Source organism: Accipiter gentilis, chromosome 24 (assembly GCF_929443795.1).
Source record: "Accipiter gentilis chromosome 24, bAccGen1.1, whole genome shotgun sequence".
NCBI lineage: Eukaryota > Metazoa > Chordata > Aves > Accipitriformes > Accipitridae > Astur > Astur gentilis.
In genome coordinates, this window is record NC_064903.1 from 13,108,158 (window position 1) to 13,134,547 (window position 26,390).

General features: G+C 50.7%; 2 protein-coding genes across 4 annotated transcripts; both read left to right on the forward strand.

Moving 5' to 3' along the window:
- Positions 1-180: 180 nt before the first annotated feature.
- On the forward strand, positions 181-18,529 carry PRPS1 (phosphoribosyl pyrophosphate synthetase 1). Of its 3 annotated transcripts, none has more exons than XM_049828007.1 (7): positions 181-545; positions 9,062-9,245; positions 9,583-9,681; positions 11,465-11,589; positions 13,338-13,511; positions 14,193-14,352; positions 16,444-18,525. In XM_049828007.1, the coding sequence occupies exons 1-7, from the start codon at positions 424-426 to the stop codon at positions 16,534-16,536; spliced, it is 957 nt and encodes a 318-aa protein (XP_049683964.1). In that variant the 5' UTR covers positions 181-423; the 3' UTR covers positions 16,537-18,525. The 3 variants fall into 3 exon arrangements, with proteins under 3 accessions (XP_049683964.1, XP_049683966.1, XP_049683965.1); XM_049828009.1 differs by lacking the exon at positions 181-545 and adding an exon at positions 5,844-6,187 and having other exon boundaries at positions 16,444-18,524; XM_049828008.1 differs by lacking the exon at positions 181-545 and adding an exon at positions 5,951-6,187 and having other exon boundaries at positions 15,812-18,529.
- Positions 18,530-24,208: 5,679 nt separating this feature from the next.
- LOC126050305 (thymosin beta-15A homolog) lies at positions 24,209-25,785 on the forward strand. Its single transcript, XM_049828041.1, has 3 exons — positions 24,209-24,264; positions 24,696-24,800; positions 25,292-25,785. The coding sequence occupies exons 2-3, from the start codon at positions 24,701-24,703 to the stop codon at positions 25,327-25,329; spliced, it is 138 nt and encodes a 45-aa protein (XP_049683998.1). The 5' UTR covers positions 24,209-24,264; positions 24,696-24,700; the 3' UTR covers positions 25,330-25,785.
- The last annotated feature ends 605 nt before the right edge of the window (positions 25,786-26,390 follow it).

Sequence of the window (26,390 nt, forward strand, 5' to 3'; positions counted from 1 at the left end):
CTCGTCCTGCCCTCCGCCCCTCCCCCTGGAGGGGCTGCCGAGCAGCCGCGCACGCCTCCCGTCCCCGCCCCCCGCCAGGGGCCGTGGTCGAGCCGGTGGGCGGGACCGCAGGGAGACCTGCGAGCCACGCCCAGCGCCCGTCCGCGCCAGTGCGGGGGCGGGCGGGGCCCCGCCCCCGGCCGCCACGGAGCCAATGGGAAGCGCGCCGAGGCGTGTCCGTGGGGGCGGGGAGCCGCTGCAGGGCCCGCGCGGCTGGCGGGAAGGGTAAGATGGCGGAGTAGGCGCGCGTCGGCGTGGCCCGCGCTCACCGTGCCGCGTCCGCGCAGGAGGCGGGTGGGTCCCCGTGCGGCAGCCGGTTGCGGTGCGAGGCGGAGCGGGGAGGAGGAGGAGGAGGAGGAGGAGGAGAAGAAGAAGGCCGCCACCATGCCCAACATCAAGATCTTCAGCGGGAGCTCGCACCAGGACCTGTCCCAGAAGATCGCCGACCGCCTCGGCCTGGAGCTGGGCAAGGTGGTCACCAAGAAGTTCAGCAACCAGGAGACATGGTGAGGCGGGGGCGGGGCTGCACTACAGCTCCCGCGCAACAGCCTGCAGCCGTCCCAATGACAGTCAGATCCAGGAAATAGATTTAAGGACCTCCAGTTTTGAGGGGAGCTTAGCAAAGATCAACACCCTTTGAGGCCATGCCTACAGCTTTCCCAATGGGTTTCTGCAAGTGCAGCTGGATACCAATGAGCTCCTGACTGTCCTGAGGCAATGTGTGGTGAGCCCTGATGCCCGGGACTGCAAACCCTACATATCCCAGCTGGCTGAGTACAAGCAAGAGCTCGCCCTCAAGTTCAAGGAGTTTCAGGCGTCCTGCTGCCGCGTGGCAGCCGTCGACAAGAGTCCTACCCACATGCTCTCTGCCATCACGAGCAGCTTCCAGGTGCTAAGCAGCCTCATTGAGACATTTGTGAGGCTGGTGTACATCATGCACTGAAGAGTCCCACTGTGGCCTCCCACCCCTTTTCAGTCCTAACTTTTTCTCAACCTCTACATCCCTTTTTGGCCTCACACCACTTTTGTTCTCACACAACTTTGAGGCTTCCCAGCCCAATTTGGCATCCACTTTTCTTTTGGCCTCCCTCCCCTTTTCAGCCTTTTTCTCAGCCTCTGCTTTCCTATTCATCCTCCCACCTGTTCTCTGCCTCTACTTTTCTTTCTGCCTCCCACCCCTTTTTGGCATTCACTTTTTTTTCCAGCTTCTACTTTTCTTTCAGCCACCAAGGCAAAAGGCAGAGCCTTGTGTTATTCCTAACCAAACTGGCTGTGAGGCAGTGCAGTCATAAAGCAACAGAAAAAAAATAACCCTGAGCCACAGGCTTTCCATATGAAAATGTGTCCTTGATTAAGTGGCAGGTGGTAATTAAGTGGCAATTGTATGCAGGAATATGCTAACAGAGGGATAAGGGCTACTCGTCTTGACTGACTTCACCGTGAAAGTTGATGGCATTAATGCATGCTGCTTAAAACTTCCTGGAAAATGTATTCTCAGGGCATGAAACAAATGTATTTCTGATTAAATGCATCTCTATAGAATCAGATCAATAAAAAGGGGGTTTTGCCATTTGTGGGCTTTCAGGTTCTCCTTAGTTGGGCAGTGATTTACTTCACAATTTTCAAAACATAAAGGAACACAGCAGCTCAGGCTATGAGCTTGTTCTTTCTGCTACCAAAACCAACTCGTACGTGTCCACATTGTAAACCACCACAGGAAAATTAAATTAAAATACTTCAGATTGGAAGTAGATAATTCAATTTATTATATTTTGCTTTCAGAATGAAGCGAGCCAACTGGAATTAGGTGCTTTAATTTTGAGAAAGGGTGCCCACATAAGAGTTGAGATACTCCAATCCACTTTAACACCCAAACTTCACTTAGGCTGTGGTCGTTTTCCTGAGCATCCTTTGACAGACAACCTGACTTACAGGTCAATGGTTTTCAACTACATAGTCCCTCCCTTCATCCCATTTAGGCCAATAACCAGATAAATATCTCCCTCTTCAAAGCTGGTTCTCCTTGTCCCTTCTTCAGTTAATGGCAATGCAAGCTGCTAATAGACAAGCTATGTCTGAAGAACCTCAGGAGCAAGCTTTTTGGCTTTGTTTGACTAAGACTTTGGTGGATTAAGAGCTTCTTCTCAAGCAAATCTCTGAGATTATCCTGTTCCAAGAGCTTTGCTAGCGATAGTGATAAATCGTTAAGGCCGATGGACTTTTGTCCTCATAATCAAAGTGCTTTCTAACCTACAAAGACATTGTGGTAGCTGAAACACTGAAGGGTAGCAGGGACTTTTCTTAGATAGCACTCGTGGCCATTTAATGCTGCTGTGAGCAGTGCAAGGCAGCAAGACGACGCAGAGCTGGAGAGACTATAAGTGGCCACAGCACCTAGCCCCTGGCTGTTAGCCTTTGGGGAAAAAAAGGTGGTGTCACCCACCAGCAGTTCCGTAAAATCTCCCCTCCTGGGGGAGCAGCTTCCACCAGCTTATTGGAGTTCCTGAGAGCATGTTTGGCCTCTAGCTCAGAAAGGCAAAAAAAAAAAAAAAAAAGTCTTTGATTTTACACATGAAAGGTTGCCAGTCCCTGGTTTACAGGTTTAAGGATCTAATTTCATCTTTTGTCAGATTTTTCACTCCTGCAAATCCCATCTCTGTGATCCCAGGAGGAAACTGACAGACATGCTACTTCAAAAGTCCTGTTTAGGGAAAACTCAGACAGAGTTCATCAATGAGAGGCATAATTTGCATGTTTTAATAAGCCTTCCACTCCCTTCAGCCTCAGCTTCCCAGTGCCTGTTTCACGAATAAACAGGGAGGGGACAGGGATGTTGAGGCACAGAAAACACTCATTCTGCATGCAAGAGCAGGGGAGGGAAAAATGGAATTTAAACTAAGACTGAAGCAAATGGTTCAAAACCAGAAACAAGTATTTTGGGGACTGGAAAGAAGTTATCCATCTTCCAAATTCTTCAAACTGCAATAGCAGCAATAAACCTTCTGTAGTCTGGTTTGCGGGGAGGAGAGGCTTTGAAGTTATTTTTAGTCTATGAAGCTTTATCACTGGAAAGTATGTACAGAACAGCAACTGCAAACTTCCAATTCTCCCAAACTATCATTTGAAAAAACAGTTGTGATCTGTGAAAGGCCCATGTAAGAATGCCAACAAAATTGCTGGATTTTTTTAGGTGTCTTCCAGACAAAAATACAGGAGTCATTAGTAGGGAGTGGTTACAGTGATGTGGATTTTGTGCAAGAATGTGGCTGCTAGAAATTTGGGAGGTATCCACAAAACCCGTCACTTGAGCCACCAGGTAGCCATCTGACGGTGAAGTTTTCTGTGTTACTAAGATGAGCAATGTTTAGCAACAAATTAGAAGCAAAGGGCTGTATTCTTCCTTTCCCATTCCTTGGATTCGCTGTATGTCACAGCATTTCACAAGGTGCTATAGTTATACAAAAAAAATCGGAATTACCACATATTGATATTCCAGTTCCCATCAATGCTAAGTATGGGAATTAATATATTTTAATACAGATTAATTCCCAGTTTAATGACACCCTCCAAAGGGTTATAGAAAAACTCCTCAAAGTATGATTCTGTAATCATTAGTTTACTGGCCCTTGGGGATAGTGACAGCAGCATTTTGGGCCAGGATAGTTGCAAGACGAAATAAAGAGAATGAGGCCAGCCTCTGAATTGTGGACTATTTCTTCTGGTTGAATTCTTAAGGACTCAAAGCAGTAACTCATCAATGCCAAATTTATTGCAGAAGTTTGTTGTCTATGAGACAGTCAAGTAAAATGAGTAGGAATTGCACAACTGCATGCAAATTTTGAATAACCTGTTTGTGGCTTATTATTTAAAGACCTTTAAACACAATGTTTATTTTTGCAAAAGCTAAATTAATCTGCATAATGTAATCATGTACAGGCTGAAAGTTCACAGGAGACTAATTACAGAATTAGGTACAAAACCCTGATTATAAATGTAAAAAAAACACTCAGAAATTAAATTAGTCTGTTAAAATAGTACCCACATGGGTTTTAATAGTGATTCAGAAGACAGAAAGAAGCACCTCTGTATTTGCAATTCAGAGTATCCACCACAATTATGATTTTTTGTACTCTCAAAACATGGCCAAAGGCTATTTCCAATAGACAAATAAACAGCAGAAAGTATTGCTGCAAATTCTGAGGACAAGTGCAGAAAATGTTGATTATGGCTATCATGGTATTTTTTTCTGAGTTTGCAGTGAGACCAGCCAGACTGGCTGCATGTGTGAGAAGTCAGTGCTTCTTCGCACATAAAGCCTGCTACCATCACTTCACTTTTGAAGTGGGATCAACTCACGATTCAGCCAAAGGAAAAGAGACCGAGGACATCATACTTGAAAGAAAGGGCAAAGAAAATCATTTATTAGTGTTTTTGTAGAGTAGAAGTTCGCAAGACAAAAGAGCGAAAGGTTTATCTTCTGGTGAAGAAGGTAAGCACTGTCCTTCCAGAATTAAGAACTTGCTCCCACTGGCGAACGGGGACACAGTCCCACCCGACCTGCGGAGCGAACAGCTGGGACCGCTCCCAAGCGGTGGGCTGAGCGCGGCCGGCCTGGGCGCAGCTGCTCGGGCAGCAGAGCTCCGCTTCCCAGCTGTCCTCGGCTCTGCGCGGCCTTCGGCTGAGGCACCTGCCCTGCCGTTTGTGCTGGGAAAGCGACCGTTTCTCTTCACGAGAACCTGTTCCCTGTGAAAACCACAGAGGAACGCGAAATGGCGGGGCCTAGCGGGCACTGCTGTGCCTGGGGCTCCGCAGGCCGTCGCCTCACGGCTCGCGGGGGGGGGCAGCCACAGCGCAGGGCGAGCGAGGGGACCCGGCCGGCCCGTGGCTGCCCCGCCGCAACACCCCGAGTCGCTCGCCGCGGTGCAGCGGCCGGGGGCGGGGGTGGGGGGAGGGCGGCCGTGCGGCGCTGCCCGAGACGCAGCGGGGTGACTGACCCCCCGCGCAGCGCTGGGGAGGGGGCGGCAGCCCGGCGAGGCGGCGCCTGCACAGCCTGTCTCGGGGGGGGGGGGGCACGGTGCCTGGCGAGGTGACGCCGGTACAGTGTGACACTGCGGTAGAGCAGCCGGGCAAGGTGACGCCCGCACAGCATGCCACTGGGGTACTGCATTACGCCGCGGTACTGCGGCCCGGCGAGGTGACGCCTGCTTCGCGCAGGGCAGGCCCCGGCAGCCCGCGGCAGCGGAGGCAGGAGGCAGCGGGCGCAGGCACACCGGCATGCTGAGGTAACCCCCGCCCCGCCGCCGCGGGTCTCCTCACCCGCCGGGGTCGGAGGCCGGCGGGGAACGCGGGCACGGCGCCCTGTGGCGAGAGCGGGGCCATTTTCTCCGCCGCTCCCCGGGGCCCCCCCTGAGGGAGGGGAGCCATCATGGCCGCCGGGGTGGGGGTGGGGGTCGACCGTCAATCATGCGACCAACGAACTCCGTCCCCGTCGTCCCTCCACCACCCACCCCCCCCCCAGAGCCACGTGGGGCAGGGCCGCCGGCCAGCTCCGGCCGCGGCCGCCCTGACCAATCGCAGGCCAGGCGGTCAAGCGGTGGCCAATCGCAGGCCTCTTCCTGCCCTCCGCCCCTCCCCCTGGAGGGGCTGCCGAGCAGCCGCGCACGCCTCCCGTCCCCGCCCCCCGCCAGGGGCCGTGGTCGAGCCGGTGGGCGGGACCGCAGGGAGACCTGCGAGCCACGCCCAGCGCCCGTCCGCGCCAGTGCGGGGGCGGGCGGGGCCCCGCCCCCGGCCGCCACGGAGCCAATGGGAAGCGCGCCGAGGCGTGTCCGTGGGGGCGGGGAGCCGCTGCAGGGCCCGCGCGGCTGGCGGGAAGGGTAAGATGGCGGAGTAGGCGCGCGTCGGCGTGGCCCGCGCTCACCGTGCCGCGTCCGCGCAGGAGGCGGGTGGGTCCCCGTGCGGCAGCCGGTTGCGGTGCGAGGCGGAGCGGGGAGGAGGAGGAGGAGGAGCAGAAGAAGAAGGCCGCCACCATGCCCAACATCAAGATCTTCAGCGGGAGCTCGCACCAGGACCTGTCCCAGAAGATCGCCGACCGCCTCGGCCTGGAGCTGGGCAAGGTGGTCACCAAGAAGTTCAGCAACCAGGAGACATGGTGAGGCGGGGGCGGGGCTGCACTACAGCTCCCGGCGGGCCGCGGGGCGCCGCCGCGCTGGGGTCCGCGCAGCCGCCGCGCTGGGGGTGCTGGGATTTGTGGTGCGGGGCGCGGGGTGCGCCCTGCGGCCGGGGCCCGGCCCCGGGGGGAGCGGCGGCTCGACGGGGGCCGCGCTCGGAGACGTCCGCTGAGCGGGGAGCGCTCCTGCCTGGGCCCCGCTGGGGCGGCGGCCCTGCACCGCATCCCGCCCTTCTGCGCGCAGCAGCTGCGCAGCCCGCGGGCAGGGCCGCGGCCGGGGCCGGGTCTCCCTTGGGCGCCCTCCAGCCAAGGGGCCGCCGTGCAGCGCCGCTGGCTGCGCTCGAGCCCGCTCCCCGCCCGGAGCCCTGTCCTGGGCGGCAGCGCTGGGGCGGCATGGTGATCGTGGCGCCGGGCCGGGGCTGGCGGAGCGCTGAGAGAGAGCGAGCGGGAGCAGCCGGCGCTGTAACGCGTGACACCCCGGGCGGCGGCGGAGCCCCGGGGAGGGGGGCTCTCGTGGGCGGGGAGGAGGGGGGGGCGGGAAGAGGCCGGGGCCGCGGCGCTACCCGCAGAGCTCCCGGCGGCGGCGAGCCATGTGCCGGGCGGCTGCAGGGCCCCGGCCCGGCCGTGCCTCTAGCGGCCTCCGCGGAAAAGCGCCGGCCTGCCCGGCGGGCCGCGCCGCTGGGTGCTGGGCTGCCGCCCGCTGGGGTGGTGGTCTGGCTGCACTGGGGGCCGCGGCGGTGCTACGCGCGGAGGAGAGGGTCTGTGTCACCCGGCCGCTACGGCAGGGGTCGGAGCGGCAGAATTCAGCAGCCGGACCTTGTCCCCTCTACCCCAAAAGCTAGGAGGCGGTGAGAGCGCACCTCCCGGGGTTCCAGCCGCGCTGAAGAGCCTCTTCCGTGCTTAGGCTAAACACTGACGACTTGAGGCGTGACAGCTTTGCGCTTAGGTTGTAGCTGGTGCCTTTAAACTATTCTGAAGAGCATGAGAAGCTTAAAGGTATTGATAAAATTATTCAGGGAAGACAAGCGGCTGACACCACCTTGCACCCCGTGATGCAGTTGCAGTCATGCAGTCTGTGTTGCCCCCCAAGCTCTGAAACCTAAGATTCGTCTAGTTTTCTGTCTCTATGCTTTATAAGTCTTGCTGCCATCCTGCCTGAAGAAGCTAGAGGAAAGGAGAGGATAAAAATTATTTGGAGCCCTTAAACCTTGGTTTAGAGAGGTACACTAATCACATATACACCACACAGTATAATACAAAGAACCTTGAATGACTGGTCCAACCCACTCCTTTCTTCAGGAGACAGTAATTTTTTCCAGGAGAATCCAGGATGTACACATGACATAGAATATTATGTTTCTGGGTATTGATTGTAACTGAAAACTTCAGAGGTAGTACAAAGAGTTTGAGGAGAGTTGTAAAAAGAGTCTGTTTGATTTACAGCCATTGCGACTGCACTGTTCTCATTCCCCTTTATCAACTGTTCTTATCCATCCAGTTAGCTAGCCAGCAGGTCCTTATGTCAGCAGGTAATGTGAATTTAAGATCTAATATACATCTTATTTACCCCAATAAACTGATAGCAGATGCTTCCCGGATAAAGTAATATTGTTTTAACAGAGTAGTTTACTTTTGTACAATAAATGTCCTGAATCGCCTTAATATTAGGCTGTTAATAAGCACAGTTGGAGATGACACTTGTATGCTAACTACTGTCCATTTACACCCTTATCTAGCAGAAAGTTCTCATTCTGGCTGAAATTCTTCACAAGAAGAAGCATCTTGGTGTATGCTGTAAGATGCAATAAAGATGACAGCAGTTTGCTGATGGATATTGAGCAGTAAGACTATAAATACCTAACAGTTATCAAGAACATTTTGAAGAAGAGGGGAGGAAGATCAGAGAATGAAGTATTAAAATTAGAAATCTGCCCTAAGGTGCTCTATAAATGAAGCCATTAGGAGTGAGTTGGGTGATTGTCTGCTTGTTTCTAGAGTTTGATGTGGCAGCAGTCTGCAGAGTGGGTAAGCATCTCTAGCGCAAGAAGCAGCAAACTGTGGAAAAGCTCTGTCCTCAGTAGACTGACTTCTGGTTACTTCCAGATGTGTGGCAGGCTTCTCTGATCTGAAATGGTAGAAGTACTTAGTTAATCTGTTCCTATGAAAGGCCTTATGCAGGATTGTCACGTATGAAGCCTCAAACCTAAGACTACTGCTTGCTTTCCAACTCTACCGCTGGTGCAGGTGTCTTGATACACGCGCTGAAGCTGGCAGTTTGCTGCTGGCAAACAGGACCTTTGGCTTGTATTCAGTCCCTTCATCAGCAGGGATTAGTGTGCATTACATCCAGGAGGAAGTTAACCCCAAAAGCCTTTCCAAAGTGCTGGAGGGCTTCTCTGTTCAAGCCAGTGAATAGCTGTTATGACTCTAAATCTAATAATAGGCTGCAGTGTAGCTTCTGGTAGAAGTTTGGCTTTGCTTTCTCTGCTGTCTGGCTATCATCCTTGCTTCCTTTGTACGCTGCTGCTATTAGCTGAGGTGGTTGTACTTCTTTCTGATACAGGGGGAACAAGGCCTCTTCTGGGGTGTTTACATGCTCAGCTTGTGTTGAGATTGAGACTACATGCTGAGTGCTTTTAGCCTTACTGACTGAACCATTAAATTTGATCAGTGAGCGATGTAAAATAGTTACTGAGCAAATAAGCAACAGTGTTCCTGCTCAACACCCTTGATTATATGACACTGTCACCCACAGACCCTTGGGAATGCAATCACTTGGTTGCTCTGCAGGCATACGTAATGGCTGTGTTTTAATTTCTGCTTGGATACAACTCTCCTTTCCTCATCTGTTCCCAGTGTGGAAATAGGCGAGAGTGTACGCGGGGAGGATGTCTACATTGTGCAGAGTGGCTGTGGTGAAATCAATGACAATCTGATGGAGCTCCTTATCATGATAAATGCTTGTAAGATTGCCTCAGCCAGCAGAGTCACAGCTGTCATACCCTGCTTCCCTTACGCTCGGCAGGACAAAAAGGACAAGGTAAGGGGTGGGGTAAATGTTTCTGCTGGGAAGATGAATGCATGCCTTGAAAGTCCTGACTGCTGGATAGGGATTAGATGAAGCTGAATATGTAGAGGAGGAGATAAAACTTATTTTAATTTCTTTAAACCTCAGGGCATTGGACTGCAAATGCATCTTTTCATAAAGATCTAGTTCTTCTTGAAAGGACATGAAGCTGTAATCACCTGTTGATGAAAAGATGCAATGTTAATGAGTACTCCTTTTCGTAACTGCTTGTGAATCATTGCCTAGAAGTGGAAGACTGACATCTTGAAGGAATTGAACTTGTCTTAAATACTGTTTTTTCCTGTACCAGAGCCGAGCTCCAATATCTGCCAAGCTGGTTGCAAACATGCTGTCTGTGGCAGGTGCAGATCATATAATCACCATGGACCTGCATGCATCTCAGATTCAGGTAGGAGCTAAAATCGGGGAAGTACTTACCTGCTCCAGTCTGAGCCTCTTTACTGCCTTACAGGCTTCCCAGTAGTCTGCTCTTTTTAGACACTGCAGTGATCAGGACTTGGGAACATGAGACTGGAAGGGACTTGGAGAATCAGTCAGAAGAGGATGGGGGATGGGTAACATTATAGATGTTCTTGATCAGACTAAGCATATTGAGTCCTGTGTAAATGAATGTTGGGCTAGTAAATGATCCGTGCAACTTTATTGCCACATAGTGACACTGTGTATTCTTAACTGGTCCTTTGAGGAATTTGAGATGGAGAAAGGCTTTATCAAGAGTGTTATTAAATATTGAGGAGAGCTTTCTGATATTTACCGAGTTGTCAGGGAGAAGTGAGCAGTCCTCTGTTTGACACAGTGGCTGATAATACTGCTTCCTTGAGGTTAGCTCTGCCTCCAGATGTACTGGCACAGCTGCTTGTGAGGGTTCTGTTGACTAGGACAGTGATCTGACAGCTTGCTGCTGACAAGGTGGGCAATCCCACTTGTATCCATTCAGTGCCATCCTTCCACATCAGTTGGCTTTGGTTCTCTCCCAAGCTGTTGGTGAACTGAAAATTATTCATGGGTTTTGCTGGCTTAGTGAACAGAATAGTCTCACAGAGCAATTGAAATCTTGACCAGAGCTGTGTAAGAGAAGTGGCAAGAGTGTATACCAGGGAGAGGAGGGAGAGCAAGCTGTTAAATTATCAGTCTTGTTTCTTTCCACCTTGAGCAAGTGTTATGAGATCAAGAAACCACCTCAGTGCAACTGAAAGGGGTGTGGCAGAGGGGATGATATCTATTCTATTGCTGCAAACACTTTGAATCCAGAAGGCTAAAATATCTCCTGCCTGGTGAAGTACGTGGGCTGGCTGTCTTTTTAACAGTTGAAAATGCAGCCATTCACACTTTGGTGTAATTTCTTCCAGTATAATTTGCCCAGAAATACTTTGTCTCAGATGGGAAAAATCTGTGGGGGCACAGCTGAGAAGACTTCCTGAAAGATCATGGAATAAAAGAACAGAGCCCTAAGAGGCTTGGAGTTGTGATGTGTGCCATAGGGTTGACTCGCCAGCAGCAGTGGTGAGATTGGATTGAATAACTGGGTTTGTGTATATAAGCTTCCAGCATCTGGCTGGTTTCAGCCTGGTTCTTGTAGTTGCTGTGTTGCTGAGTGCAGAAAGAATGATGGTATGAAGGATCTGTTACCCCTGTTCCTTGACGCATTCCTTTAGAGTAGCTGCCCCCACTCCTGCCTATTGCTCCCTGTCCAGGATTAACTTCTGGCTTTTAGTGACCTTTGAGGTTTACCTGAAGGAGTAAAGTTGTGGAACCAGCTGTATTAGTTTAAATCCAAATGTTACTCAAGCCTTTTTCATAGGTTTCCTGTAGGTGCAAACAGTGTAGGTAATGAGCTTTAAAGATTGACTTTGTAAACAGGCAGCTAGCTGCTCTGAAAATGAGTGTGTTTGATGCTGGTTTTCTGCACCCCCTTAGGGATAGAACTAGTTCCATGTTGTGAAGGTGTCAAATGTGAAGTGTTATTTATGCTGCTAAACTATTTCTGGCTCTGAAGACTTCTTGCATTACTATTCTGTGTATCCCAAATGCTACTGCCCTTGCATTAAGGGGAGTAGAAAGGAAAGCTGTGGAGAGATGGTGGCTGCATGCCTGATGATATAGAAGGCTTCTTCCAACTGTTTTTGGAATGTGACCTTCAGCTACATCTGTTCCTGTTGTCTTCCTTGCAGGGCTTTTTTGATATCCCTGTTGATAACTTATATGCTGAGCCTGCTGTACTGAAGTGGATCAAAGAGAATATTGCGGAGTGGAAGAACTGCACCATTGTTTCACCAGATGCAGGTGGAGCCAAGAGGTAAGCTGTCAAACAGCTAGCTTGAGGTGCTTCTGTATCTATTTGAATTCTTGAGAGTGCTTGTGACCTTATTCTTAAGACACATGTTCCCTCTGCCACCCTACCTTCTTTAAGACAGTCTGTGGCAGCTAGTGAAGCAGTCAGATGTTCTTCCTAGGGAATGTTTGGAAGGTTTATTAGGCTACACGGAGAATTAAATAGCTTCTAGAATCACAGCTGCATAGGTAGGAATTGTGTAATTACTACATCCTTTGGACTAAAACAGTTTTTTGTGGAAGGGTAATTTATGCAGGTTGAAGGAGGGAATCGAGACAAGGTCACTGCTGCTGCTTAATGATACATTTTCATCCAGGCTGTTTTCTTTGCAGTATTCGGCTTAGTCTCTTGAGATGTTTTCTTACTTTGTTACTCTTGATTTGAATATCTAGCTGGGACTTAAGCCTGCTGCTACTCTTCCTCTTCCCGGAGAGCAAGGAAGATAGATGGTTTCTTTCCAAAAAGCAGCAACATATGTTACAGCACATTTCTACTTTTGATAGTTTGACAATCTCCCATCTTTCTGCAGATAAACATGCCAGTTTGTGGGCAGTTCAGAATGTTCTCAGGTGCTTATTAGGAGAAACTAGGCTGTTCTTGATGCTTCTGTATAAGGGCTACATGTGAACATCAAAGGGATGCAGATGTATTCTTTAATCCAGGACTGTAACACCAAAACATTGGTGCATGCTGACCTGATTCACATACTTTAGAGTGTTTTGAGCTATCTATTGCAAACAGCCAAGAGATACTACTGCTGTAGGTCATTGTATGTCTTCTGTAGCTTTGTTATGGCCCGTGTATTGGACAAGACCTTTTGTATATTCAGCTACTTTGTAGCTTGTTGCATAATGCAGTATATGAAATGCCAAGTCAGCCAGCTATAATCTGACTCCTGAAAAAACTCTTCAAAAGCCACTTAAACTGAAATGTGTCGATCTTAGCTGGCGCAATATTTTATGGCGGTACTGCAGAACTAAATACTTCAGTAAAACAGTTTAGTTCAACAATCTTGTGTAGGACTCCCAGGCTGATGAGGCTGATCTACTGAGGCTAGGAGTCTACTCATCTCAGGTGTAGAATTTCTTAGGGGCATGTGTATTTTCTTCCTGCTCACTCTTAATACTTTTAAATTCTTTACTATTCATCAGTATCAATATATAAAGTTTAGGTCCCTCTATTAAGGTTGTTCTGTGGTCACTTTAGTTAAAGTAAATGTGAGGTGGTGGACTTGCAGTTCTTGGATGTGTACTCCTGCCACTGTCCTTGTGCCAGCACTTGGATGCATGACAGTTGAATGCTTATATGAGTGTAAGTAAACCCCTCTTGTAGCAAAACGTAAGCCTTTCCAGTGTAGCATTAAAGATGACAACTTCCTAAGCATTCTGATCACTTCAGGTTTGCCAAACTTGCTGGTTAAGGTTTGTTTTGAGGTTTAAGTGCAAATTAATTTACAGTGGTCAGGATGAAAGACTGTTTTATCTTAACCTAGTTGCTTTCATTGGGAGAGATTGGATCAGAGATTGCAGTTCAACTGCTTGAAGGGAAACTAAGGTGGCAGAGTGTCTTCTATTAATTGCTTGGGAGCAGTAAAAGATGTGGTGACAGCTTCTCTTACTGCAGTGGCAGTCTGTTCTTAATAGTTTTAAAAGAGATTTAATTGAAGCTGGTGTGTGGAGTTAAGTGTTGTTTGGAAACTGTTCTCTCTTCAGAGTGACCTCCATTGCAGATCGATTGAATGTAGACTTTGCCCTCATTCACAAGGAGCGCAAGAAGGCCAATGAAGTGGATCGCATGGTGCTGGTGGGTGATGTGAAAGACAGAGTCGCCATTCTGGTAGATGATATGGCAGACACATGTGGTACCATCTGTCATGCTGCAGACAAGTGAGTAGGGCTGACGGATTCTTTCCTAAATCAGAAACCTATTGTTAGTGAATGCTATGTAATGAGTTAATCAGATTATTTGCATATCAAGTTTCACAAAGTAACATATAGTTTCTTGATTATCTCATGTCATACAAAATAAGTAAAAAGCCTAAAGTTCTCACAGAAGACCATAGTGTCTTTTTTTATTTGAAAAATGCTTGTGTTGAAAGTATGTCTTCCACTACAGTCACTGCCTATGCTAGGCAGAACTAAGTGCTGTCGGTCTGTCATCTTAAGGTCATACATCTTCATTTCTATTAGAAGTAAGCTTTTCAAGCTTTGATATCTTTCAAGCCTTCTACACTAGAAATGCCAGCATATGCAATACTTGGTATTAAGCATCTGCTACCTTGTGTTGGCAAAAATCACCAGAAGGTGATTTGTATGATCTAGTCCAAATGTCTCAGGGCTAAGAACAATATTTTTTCAATGTATACTTTGCCTGTGGTGTATTTTATGGTAATTGTTAAACTGTTTTCTTCTCCCAAATCAATAGTGGGCTGGAGGGAGGAATCAAAGATAGCCTGTCCCCTGAGCATATTGTATTGTCTCCTTTCATGCTTACCATGTGCCCTGCACTAATGTCAGTTTAATACTTGCTAAGAATTTCTCATCTTTCTCTTTTTACCCCCCTTGTAGGCTTGTGTCAGCTGGAGCCACCAAAGTTTATGCCATCTTAACTCATGGGATCTTTTCTGGGCCAGCAATTTCTCGGATCAACAATGCCTGTTTTGAGGCAGTTGTGGTCACAAACACAATACCCCAGGAGGACAAGATGAAGCAGTGCCCTAAAATCCAGGTGAGTGTCTACTTTCTCTTCTGTCACTCCTGGGGGGTGGTAGCACTTGTCTGTCCTCCTGTTGGTGCAAAAACTCATAATACTGTTTAGTGTTTACAGCAGTTTCATTGGTACTGGAATCAGTGGCAGAGTTGACTAGTTCTCTTGTTCCTATTGCTGTAGGATAACAGACCTGTTACATTGATAAAATGCACTTCTAATCCAGCTCATCTTAAACCATGCATTTAAGTAAATTTTTTTCAGGGCTTGTTTTACCTAGATCTGATCAGTGAGCTACTGGGGCTGTGATGTAAGCAAGTGGTTGTATCTGTATACTTTGGAGGAGTAATATGCTGATGATATATAATACTGAAGAAGTAGTAGATAGGAACTTCTAAAGTTGGTGATGCCAGCTTCAGTTGTCTATCTATCATGTAATGCCCAGCCCTTTTAAACAGAGTGTCCCTTCCTTTTGTAAAGCAAAGTAGGCCTGGTCCAGGGAAGGTGGATGCTTCATGTCTGGTCATAACAGCAGTGCAGGTGAGCTGGAGAGGGGGTGTAGTCTTGTCCCGTGGACATATCTTGCTGATTTGACTAAGAGCGGTTGACACAGCTCCACAGTACAATGTTCAGATACTTGCCAAAGATAAACAAAAACACTTTGCCATCCATGTGAAAGCTAAAAGTTGGTCTCTTGATGTTCACTCCATGTCTTGGGTTTTCCATTTAGGAAGAGTACTGTGGCATTTTGTTTCTCAAGCTGAGGCTGACTTTCCTGGAAAAAAAATTGGCTGTACAACCTGAGCTAGGCAGAACTTGAGGATTTCCTGTGTTAATGGACAGCTGGAAGTTGCAGCTTTACCTGAGCGTTCAGGCATAATAGGTCCATCAGAAGCTTCAGGTACTACTGTAGTGCATACACAGCCAAGGACATCCTAAATACTAGCTTCACAGCGCAGATATAGAGGACACAGGCATTTAGAGAAGTTCTGGAAAGTCAATGGCACTGCTAAGACTCAGCTAGTACTGTGTTGTAAATGTAGCAGATGCCCCCATACTGGGATTCTGGTGAAAAGGAAGATCAGCTGGTTGAAGCTGCATTGAAGCTTAAGCTGCTTTTGGAAGTAAGTTATAAGCCGGTTCCAAACTGCTGTTGGGTTGCATTGTTTTCAACACTAACTTCTAGATGATATTCCTGCAGCTGAGCACATCTAAAAGATGTCTGATGCTTCAACATCTTTCCAAGCTCCACACTATAGTTAATGTAGGCAAAATGTTAAACTGGTTAATCAGTATGTAAATAGCTGTAGCCAAAGATTGCAGTGGAGTATTTTTTCAGACTCTCACTTAACACCTCACTCTTTTAAACTAACATCTGATGTTCAGTGCTGAGAAATACATAACTAAAGGATTTGTCATAAGTCTCATGCTCTGTCTGCTCTGCAGCTCTTAAGTTTTTTTTTTTTCTTTCCTTCCTTAGGAGGCAAACTATCTGGAAGAAAGAAAATGTAAAATATGGATTCCGCTTAGTTTCCTTATTGCACCATGAACATGGTGCTTCTTACTGAGACTACATATATTGAAATACTTTAGCTGCTGGGGTTCAGAGCTAGAGTTTTACTGAGACTTGATTTTTCCCTCCTTTTAACTGGATTACCCCGCCAGGTGGAGCCAGCACAGTGATGGGAGCTGAGCTGCAGCACAGTCGCTTCATCTTTCTTAGGCTGCTGGCAGTGATGGTAAAGCCTCGTGACTCAAGGGAAGCGATCTGATCTTGATTTAGACTCCCCTAACTTCTCTGCAACCTACACAAAGTGAATAAGATAGTCCTAGGGTAAACAGACTGAGCTTAGGGAGTCTCAGCAAAGAAAGGTGACAGTAGACTGTCATCCTGACAAAGATCAACAGTGAAATAATTCTTGTAGTGCTATATGTAGAATATCTTCAGAATTATATGTAAGTAAATCCCAATCCTGTGTAGAAGTCATTTGTCTGGCATGTTATAGATTTGGGTGATGAGTTTACTCCTTAAGTTCTTCCTAACTTACCAGCCGTTCTTCCAGGCTTGATGTCTTTTCTCAGTGACACTGATGCATCTTTCTTCCCCTCCAGGTGATTGACATCTCAATGATCCTTGCGGAGGCCATCAGGAGGACTCATAATGGGGAATCTGTCTCCTACCTATTCAGCCATGTCCCTTTATAACAACAGATGCCAGCTGCTGCTTGTATGGCTTTTTTTAAAACCAAAAGTTGTTCAGCTTGTTGTAAAGTTCAGTAGAAGACTCTGCTTGTTCCAGTGCAGTTCTCCACAGCTCCTCCTGCTTAAGTCAGGCTTACTGGCTCTGATCCCAACGCTGGGAGGCTGGGGGGAGAAGCTCATCTCCGTAACACTCCAACTCCACCAGCAACCCTGTGCATTGGGGCTCATCAGTAGTATTGACTCTATTCTGCAGATCTGTGGAGAGCGGGACTGACACATGGCTAATTGCCACAGTTACTTTGGGGTGGGGGAGGGAGAGGGTTTGTCTGTGGGCAGTGTTAGATGATCTGGCATGCGCACCCTAAATTGTTTGGGAAGTAGAGCTCCCTAGGACATGGTGATCTGGATCTACAGCAAGAGCCTGAGTGACTGCTGGCTGTCTTACCACTCTATGCCTGACAGTATATGGGGAAGATCGATGGGGAAGGCTTGTATCTTGGCCAAGCTTGACCCTAGGTGAAGCCCTGGGGGACATTTGGGAGGTGGTTCCGCTACAGCTTCCTCCCATGAAAGGAGATCAGTTTAGCTTGCAAACTTAATTTCATCAGTAATTAAGATGAATTCAAATGTCCTATAGCATGCTACACAGCAAAGTGAAGGTGAGAGCATAGTCTGTGCAGTACTGCCTCGCTGTGTTAACTTAGTGGTGAAGGTGCATCCTGGACAAGCATTCCTCTCCCTCTTATGTAGAGGACTCATGGTGGTTGTGTGCTTTAGTTTCTAGTGTAGGCTAAGACCAGTTCCTCAATTTCACAGCTCACTGTTAGCCTTGCTAGTGACTAGAGGACTGCTGTCATGTACTATAGCTGCACCTTGACTTGCTGTGCAAATCCTTGATCTTTTTTTTTTTTTTTTTTTACCAGTACACTAGTAAACAGCCTCTTTATCCCATAGTAGCTTGGTTGTTGCATCTAGCAAGTGCCTGCTCAGACGCTGGGGTGACCTAATGCACAACAGCTTTGTGTCCAGCTGTCTTAGCCTCTCATTGCCTGCAGTCTTGTAAGTTACTGACACGTTCTGGTTGCTTGTCCTGGTCACTGTCTGCCTTGCCTTGAAATTGTTGCTCCTTGCAAAAGATCTTAAACCAAGGAGCATAGGAGGTTGCAGGACTACAAAACCTGAAGAAGCCCTTGGAGTGGGTCTGATGCTGCTAATGAGTTCTTACAGCAATGGGTTGAAGAGGCTGGTGATACATAGTACTGGGAAAACTGTAGATCTAACACCAACCTGACAGGCAGCAAAGTGCCTGAAAAAAAATACCAAAACTAGAGCTGACTGAGGCTCCCAGATGTAATAAGTATCATCTGAAACTTGAATACTTAGTAACTGTACCAGACAATCGTAAGGTAAACTGTTAAGTCTCTCCTGGACTCTTGTGGGGTTATAGATGAAGCTGTTTTATGCTCTGGTTTTTATAAGCACTCCTCTTTTATTTGTTTTTGAGCTGGAGGAAGGGAAAAAGGGAAAAGAAGGAACTTGAAACTACATGCTAGATTAACCAGCATGGCTTTGAGAGGCTAGAGGCTGGGGTATAAGTGGAACTAACTGAAAGACTTGGTCAAGATCTAGGGGAGTACTTCTTTAGTTGTGCCTTTTACTGAAGAGTTCTCTCCCTTCCTAGAACTCCTGTCCTGTGGCAACGTTAACACTTCTATTACAGTGTAGGGTTTTTCTTTTTGTATAAGAATTGGTGTTTGTCTGGAAAATGTGTGTGTCTTGCTTGTTTGCTTTGCATCCTGCACTGAGCTCTACTGAGAGTCTTGATTCCTGCCTCCTGTATTGGAGCCCCTGCTGCCGCACTGCGAATGCCCTAAGACCCAAGAGCCAGGACATTGGAGCAGCGGTGTGAGGATTTTCAGCAGCATTTGTGTTTAAATTTAAGACCTGATGAAGGAATTAAACTTTTATTTAAAAACCATGGCCTCTGCCTATAAATGCTTTTAAAAACCTTACAAAAGTGATGTGCATCTTCTGAGTAGGATCAATTGCAATGTAGATCATGGAGTAATGTTATTTGGAAGGGGACCTTGGAGGGTCATCTGGTTTAGCCCTCTTGCAGCAGGGCTGACTTTGAGGCTCAGCTTGGCTGTGCTCACATGGCATGGAAGAAAAAGCTTGGGACCAAGCTGTTTCTCTTAGCAAGTAGTGGCTTTTGTCTGTTTCTGATTTCTTAGACTTAATTGTTAGAGGTGGTAGTGCAGTTTCTCTTGTACTGTTCAATTATGTATCTGAGCAGATCTGTTCACATAATGTTCAGGTAGGGGAAGACCTGAATAGTTTAGCAAGTACGAGTGAAGAATTGCTAAGTATCTTGCACAAAGCTAATGATCAGAGGCAGCAGGATTATGTCCTGAGAAGTAAGTGCTTGTTCTAACTAAACCATCATCCTTTCTCATTGTATATTGTAGACTGAGAAAGTATAAATGAAGTCAGAAGGATGACATGGTCTAGAGAAAAGTCTTTGGCCTTACTGTAGACTTCCAGGCCTAGATTGAACGTTGCCTCCAAAAACAGACCATGGCCTTAGGTAGTCTCTGAGGATCACTAATGTCATTCATCTGTTAAAACATATTTCAGTACTGGCCAATGAATAAGTGAACTGTGTATTTTTTTTTTTTTCCTCAAATAGCAGGGGTGTGATGTGGGTCTTGGTCAGGGTGATATAGCAGGCTGTCGTGCTTCAATCCCAGCCAGCAACTAAGCACCACACAGCTGCTTAGTTGCTCCCCCTGCCCTGCAGTGGGATGAGGGAGGAAAATCAGGAAAAGAAGCAAAACTCATGGGTTGAGATAAGGTTTAATAGAACAGAAAAGAAGAAACTAATAATGATAACACTAAGAAAATGACAACAGTAATAATAAAAGGATTGGAATGTACAAATGATGCACAGTGCAGTTGCTCACCGCTTGCCCATCGACACCCAGTAATCCCTGAGCAGTGATCTCCCGCCCCCACTCCAACCAGTTTATGTACTAGATGTGATGTCCCATGGTATGGAATACCCTGTTGGCTACCTTGGGTCAGGTGCCCTGGCTGTGTCCTGTGCCAACTTCTTGTGCCCCTGCAGCTTTCTTGCTATCTGGGCATGAGAAGCTGAAAAATCCTTGACTGGTGACTTAACATTACTTAGCAACAACTGAAAACATCAGTGTTACCAACATTCTTCTCATACTGAAGTCAAAACAGCACTGTACCAGCTACTGGGAAGACAATCGACTCTGTCCCAGCTGAAACCAGGACACAGGCTTCACCTTCCTTAGAGAAGAAACAGAACATGAGCTTTACAGGCAAAAATTTGTACAAAGGTGACCATTGCTACTGGTGTGTGTATATACTGCTTTCTTAGTTACTTTAATAAAATCTGGGGGTTGGAGTGAGGGAGAGCACAGACGTAAAATGCTGTATGACAGCACTGTAGCTCTGAAAAGGATGGGTGATGCATGGGGTATGAGAACTGCCCCAAGGAGATAAGGCTCTTGTGCTCTAGAAATCTTCAGATCAGAAGGGCTGGACGCTTTACCAAAGTTCCTTCCCTAAACCGAAAAAAAACACCAAACTTTCTAATTACTGAACCTATTTGTAGTCAGGTTGTGACTGACTGACTAGAAGTAACCGTTGTGCTATTAGAGCATGTATGGCTGCCTTTTAAGACATGCATGTAGTAGAATGCACTCTTCTTATCCAGGACACTCATGGATGTAGTACCAGGCAGCTGTGGGAAGGGCATCCCTTCACTGCAGCATGGACTGGGAGGAAACCAGCCCCAGAGGTGTGAATGGCAGAGCGCCAAGTTCCTCCAATGCCCTAGTCTGGGAGTGATGCAGGGATGCTCATCCCTTAGCCCAGGCAAGTTCAGCTCCAGAACCATCAGCCATGATGTGAAGTGCTTGTGCTATATCTTGAGCTACCTGCTGTAGTAGAGGTGATTCTCCAGCCTGTCCTGGAGAGCTGCTGGAGTGAGAACGGAGCATGCAGGGTGCTCTGGAGATGAATTGTGTGGTGGCTTCTCAGGCTTTCTTCTCAGCTGCTGAAGAAATACTATAGAAAGCAAGTTGTTACTTCCCCAGGAGAAAATACCAAGTGAGTAGTTTGCTGTGCTTTTGTAGTTGGAGAGCTGGAAGAGCAGGGCCAAGCTACAGCAGCTTGCTGTGCCACAGACACTGCTGGAGCATGGCTGCAGGTGTGCAGATGCTCGTACTGGTGCCAGTAGCTGTCTAACGTCTGTCTTGTCAGCTGCCCCCTGTAAAAGCAGGAGCGGAACGGAACACGTCAATCAGAAGTCCTGTACGTTAGCCCAGCTCACCTGCCTGTGTAGCTGAAGCTAATATGCAGGGTGGGGGTGCCTTAAGCCACTGTGAAAGCTGGGCTTACCCTTTGTGCCTTGCAGGCAGCAGGACTTGTCTGCTGCTTGGAGCAAGATGAGACACATCTCAAATTGCTCTCACCAGCAGCACCTTCATGCTGCTTTTCCCCAAGCCTTACTAGTGTACAGATGATTTCTCATCTCTTGGAGTGGGTGTGTCTGTGTTCTAGAGAAAGCAGCAGCTTGACTTGCTGCTGTTGGGCAGTGGACAAGTAAGGGTTAACGAAAAGCCCTTCTTTAAACTGCAAGGGGCAGCAAAATCCACTGGAGGAATGAGTACTGGTGGAAGACACAACAGCCCGAGTGTTGGTGAAGGCTGGCTGCCTTCCTGGGGCTCTCTGCTCCTGGCTGGTGGAAGGAAAAGGTCATGGCAGGAGGCTGGGGTTCACAATGAGCAGAAAAATGCAGTAAACTGTGGCCCTGCAGGGTAAGGGGACTGGCTCACAGCCGGGCAGCGGTGGCTGAAGGGAGCTCAGGTCCCGGCTGGCTGCCTGTCCCTGCAGGCAAGAGGGGCAGTAGGCAGGAGGCTGAAAAAACCCTCTCTGATGAGACAGAGAAAACCTCCTGCTGTCTCCTTCCTGTACAAGAGAATGTAAAGCATTCCTGGAAATGGCCATCAGCGAGGCTGTATCTCAAGCCCTGACAGCCTTGTTCTCTGGGAGATTTAAAATTCATCTAAAATGGCTGGCAGTTGTTCTTTCCCATTTCAGGCCAGGGCTGTTTTTGCTTTCCCCCTGTCTGTTGATGTCTTGGTTCTTTTGTTTTAAATTACTGAAAGCAGAAATACCAAAATGCTGGGGAAAGAAGCAGGTTGTGTGGTTATGGGAGGCTTTGCAAATTTGTCAGGGGAAAAAGCTCTTGCTGGGATATAAGCTCCTTTCTTCCTCTTTGTGCCAGATGGATTTTAAAAGCTCCCCAGCAGCAGCCTCACACCTTGCCGGCTGGAAATGCAGAGGGTTGGCTTTAAAGCTGCACCAGCTGTGGTTTGTAGGAGCGTGGTGGTGCCTCCGTGGCTGTGGCTGGCTCGGGGAAGCGGGAGCTCTCCTTCCCCTGCCTGTGTGTCTGCCGCGGCGGCTTTGTGCCCAGACAAAGACCCCAGGTTTGCAAAGCGCTGCGGCATTGAGGAGATGCAACATGTCGCACAGGGGCTGCGCCTTGGCTGGGGTGGGTGCAGTTGATGCTGGTGAGGGGCTGTGCACGGGGAGGACGGGGACCGGGTCCTTTCGCACTCGCTGCCTGATGGGGACAGAAGCTACAGCGCACCATGCAGCATCCACAAAAGAGAAGCGTGTGGAGAACAGGCAGGGAAAGAGGGGGAAGCTGGGGGGAAGGCAGACACAGCTGGAGAGTAAATACGCGGTAAAACACTTGTCTGACTATTTGCATAAAGGCAAAAAGGATTTCCTGCTTTCATTTTGAAACTGGGTGGGTTTTCTGTTTCCTTTTGGCTGTGCAGGAAAAATGAGCCCTTTCTCAGCTCAGGGTGGACTTTGTGATGCAGGCTCTGCAGGGTGGGTTTGAAGGATGCTTGTGAAGGCAGCCTTGCTTGGGCTTGCTGCTCCTGGCTATGTGACACCCTCCAAACCTGGCCCTGCTGGGGGAGGGGAGCGGCCACAACACCAAATCAAAGCTGCTCCCGGAGCAGCTTGGCCTGGGGCTTTGCCTGCAGCCTCTTCCTCTTCCTCCACCCCGCTGGGGGACAGGGACCGGAGGCTGTTTGCTATCCAGACTTCTCTCAGAGTAGCAACCAGCCTTAAATCTCAGGCTTTGCCTTTTCTGCATACACCAACCATTGGCATTTCTTTAATTTGGAGCATGCTTGCTGGCTTGGAGGGGCAAGGTGCCTGTGTTCTTGGGGCTTGCTGCAAAGGGCCACCTCCAGCCAAGACCTGCCGTCGCTGGAGAGCACCAAGCCCCCCTCCCAAGACGGCAGCCTTCTAGCTAAAAAACACAAAGCAAGTGTTTCCTTATGCTTGCTGGGGATTTTCTCTGCAAAATCTCCGATAAGCCTAGAGAGAAAGCCAGAGGCTGGCAGGCTGGGAGGAGGTGGAGGTGGTTGTGAGAGTTGCTGCAGCACAGCTGCTACCCCTGGTGCTCTACGGCGGGTTCCCGCTTACCGTCAACACCGGGATCTCTGCAGAAGGCTTTTGGCAAGCCTGCCGTGGGGGTCAGGATGCTTTTTTTCTTTTTCTCCTCATTCCCTTCAGCACCTACAGGACCCTACTGGAAGGCCTTCCAGGCATCCTGGCCCTTCGACCGCTCCCCATCCTGGTGGCCCATGCGCAGGTGGCCCCCGGACCGCCACTATCCTTCCTACTCCCCGCTCCAGCCAGCAACAGATAGGCTGCCTGCACTTACGCTCAGTTCCCCCCCCCCCCAGGGGTGTTTTTTCCACATGCACCCCAGACCCTCTGCCTGCGCTGGGTTCCCCCCGGGCTTCCAGCACCCTATTGCCTCGCTACGGCCCAGCGAGAGCCTCTGCCCGCCAGCGCGGTCTGCTCCTTGCCGGCCTGCGCTGCTGCTGCTCCAGTGACCGGATCTCCCCGGGAAGCGCTGTGGCTGGAGCCAGCAAGACCGTGGGGCATCTCCCACAGCTGCGAAAACACGGTGTTATTTTTATCCCCGGGGCTTGCTCGCTTCAACAAGTTCTGCTTCAGCAGGGTGGGGGGTGGCCAGCGGCGGGTGCGCCCCCGGCCATGCGCGCAGGGCGCAGCTGCCCCCGCGGCTGCGGGGCACCTGCTTCAGGGGAGAGGGTTTGGGGCTGGGACGGCGGCCCCGGGGACGCGCGGTCCCGTGGGGGGGGCACCCAGGTGCGGGGAGCGGGGTTGGCGGCGGGGCTGGGTGGGATCCGGCTGGGGGCGCGTGTACGTGCGCGCACACGCCGCGGGCGGCGTGCCGAGCCCGTGCTGAGCCTGCAGGCACGGGGCGCGCACCCGTGAGGTGAGCGCGCGGCGCTGCCCCCGGGCGGGGGCGGCGGCGGCGCCAGTCGCGTCCGCGACTGCCGAGGGCGGGTGACGCGCTCCCCCCGCCGCTGCTCCCACAGGGGCGCGGCCCCCAGCTCGCCCCGCCCCGCTCGTCGCGGGGCGCCTCGGGAGCGGCAGTTCTCCCGGGGTGGGCGGCGCGGCCGCGGCGGCCGGCGGGCGGACTACGCTTCCCGGCAGGCTCAGCGGGCGGCGGGCGGCCAATGGGCGCGCGGGCTGGGCGGCGGCCGGCCTATATAAGGCGCCGCCCCACGCCGCGCGCGCCAGCCTCACCTGGAAGCGGAGCGGGGCGGGACGGGACGAGACGAGACGGGCAGCGCGGCACCGGTACGGCGGCAGCTCTCTGCCCGAGGGGCTGCCTGCGCCGGCGGGTGCGGGACGGGGGCTGAGCGCAATGGGGGGGCGCCCCCGGGCGGGGGCTGCGGGCACGCAGAGGGGAGGGGAGGGGGGTCCCGGGCGGGACGGGCTGCGTGCCGCGGGGAGCGCGGCGGGCGAGGGCGGGCGGGGAGGTCTCGCCCAGCGGACGCGAGCAGGGGGGGCGGGGGCCGCCCCAGGTGGCCGCCCAGCCGGTCCGGGGCTGCCCGGAGCCGGGGAGCGGCGCGGTGCCCGGGGCGGCGGCGGCGGCGCGCCCCGCCCTGCGCTATTGTCCGCGGCGGGGGCCGGGCGGGGGGGGCCGGGGCGGGCCGGGCCGCCTTTGTTCTGCCGCTCCCTATCTCCGGGAACCCGGGCTGACCGCGGGGCGGGGGGCGGTCTCGCAGGCAAAATGTGCGACAAGCCAGACCTCTCGGAGGTGGAGAAATTCGACAAGAAGAAGCTGAAGAAAACCAACACGGAGGAGAAGAACACGCTGCCCTCCAAGGAGAGTGAGTGCGCCGGGGGGGGGGGGCGTGGGGGGCTGGGACCAGGGTGGAGCCCCAGCGCTGGGCTGCGCGGGAGGCACGCGTTGGCCACGGCCGGTGGAGTGGGTGCCCTCGGGTGCTGGTCTCACCACCGAGGTGTCCGGTGGAGAGAGGCTTTGGGGCAGTTGGGCTCTGACCCAGGGAAGACCACCGAGTCGAGGTGAGGGGTCAGGTATGGCCCTCTGGGGCAACGGGCACGATCTGGCGCCGGGGGGCTGTTGCTCCCAGGTTGCCTCGAGGCATGACTTCCCTGAGGAGAGCTGAAGGCAGGTGCCCAACTTGCTGTCACCCCTGTGTGCGTCTCATCACCCTCTGACTTGAAGTGCTCGCCTACCTCACTTGGGGTCAGACCATAAAACTGGGTGCCAGGGCCCGAGTGATTGCTCCGCAACCTTCTCCAGTGGGTGTTTCCACAAAAAAGTGCTGGAGACTAATGGACCTCTCTTCTCTTGTAGCTATTGAGCAGGAGAAGGAATGTGTGAAGTCCTCCTAGAGTGACATGGCCTGCAGGAAGAGCGACCACTTGATTTTTTTTGCTTTGAATTAAATCATGTGTTTTTTTTAAATTTACATCATGTACATGTATAGAAAACAGCTGCATCACCTAACCCACTATCCCACCTTGCTGGCAGCTTTGGCGGGTGGGGGGAAAAAAGTGTGGCCCCCTCAGTCCATCAATAGCCTGACCCAGCCCCATCTCTGCTGCTCAGCCAACTCCTGTTGACAGCTCTGATGTTGCTCTAATGCAGTGGGGAGGTGAGCAAGGGCTATGGAGGCTCCTGGGGACAGACCCCTTCTGCCTGGGGGAGTGGGGATCCTTTCTGGCCTGGCCTGTGGACTGGGTCTGTCTCGCATACTCTTCACTGACAGTGTTCTGTAGCCTCAGTTTTTTGTCTTCCTTGGGGGAAAAATGAGAAGTTTATTATAAAATAAAAAATGTAATGACCTACCTATGGCTTGTGGCTTCTTCCCTGGCAAAGGTTCAGGCTGCAGCCTGGCTTGCCCAGGGGGTGAGAGGGTCTCTGTCTGGTGCAGCAGCGCTGGTGGTTTGGTGTTGCTTGGAGGGCTATATGGGCTGGTTCCCTGCAGGGCAAGTCCAGCTTGGTGTTTGTGTAGGGCTCAGTTCCTGGTGGCCCCGGGGGAGACTAGAGCTGGGAGCATTGCTTCTGTGGTGCTGGGGGCTCAGCTGGCTGAGGCCACTGTGTTCTACCAGCAGTCCCACCACCATAGCAGTTTCTTGGTGCATCTTCAAGTAGAGGCTGACCTGAGCCTTCCTGCCCACCTGAAGGCTGAGCCTCCTGCTTCAGAGAAGTTAGTGTCCCCTGCTTAAAACATCACTTGTGGAGCTGGGCTGGCTCTTCACCTGCATGGCTGGAGGTGCCTGTGCTGGCAATATGGATGCTGGCATGGGTCCCACTGGTGCTGTGGCCAGGCTGGCTTTGTCCACCCAGTTCTCAAGAGCAGAGCTCTCCCTTCCCTTTGCCTGGCACAGCCCTTCTCTTCACCTTGAGCCAGCCTCCACCCCAGCCCTTGGTTGAAGGAGGTTTTTGCAGC

Excerpts from the sequence above, each read along its gene's own strand:
- PRPS1 (XM_049828007.1), top strand. The coding sequence starts at position 424 with ATGCCCAACATCAAGATCTTCAGCGGGAGCTCGCACCAGGACCTGTCC. Across the intron at positions 9,246-9,582 it reads GGCAGGACAAAAAGGACAAG|AGCCGAGCTCCAATATCTGC; the intron begins GTAAGGGGTGGG and ends TTCCTGTACCAG. Across the intron at positions 11,590-13,337 it reads GATGCAGGTGGAGCCAAGAG|AGTGACCTCCATTGCAGATC; the intron begins GTAAGCTGTCAA and ends TTCTCTCTTCAG.
- LOC126050305 (XM_049828041.1), top strand. The coding sequence starts at position 24,701 with ATGTGCGACAAGCCAGACCTCTCGGAGGTGGAGAAATTCGACAAGAAG. Across the intron at positions 24,801-25,291 it reads CACGCTGCCCTCCAAGGAGA|CTATTGAGCAGGAGAAGGAA; the intron begins GTGAGTGCGCCG and ends CTTCTCTTGTAG.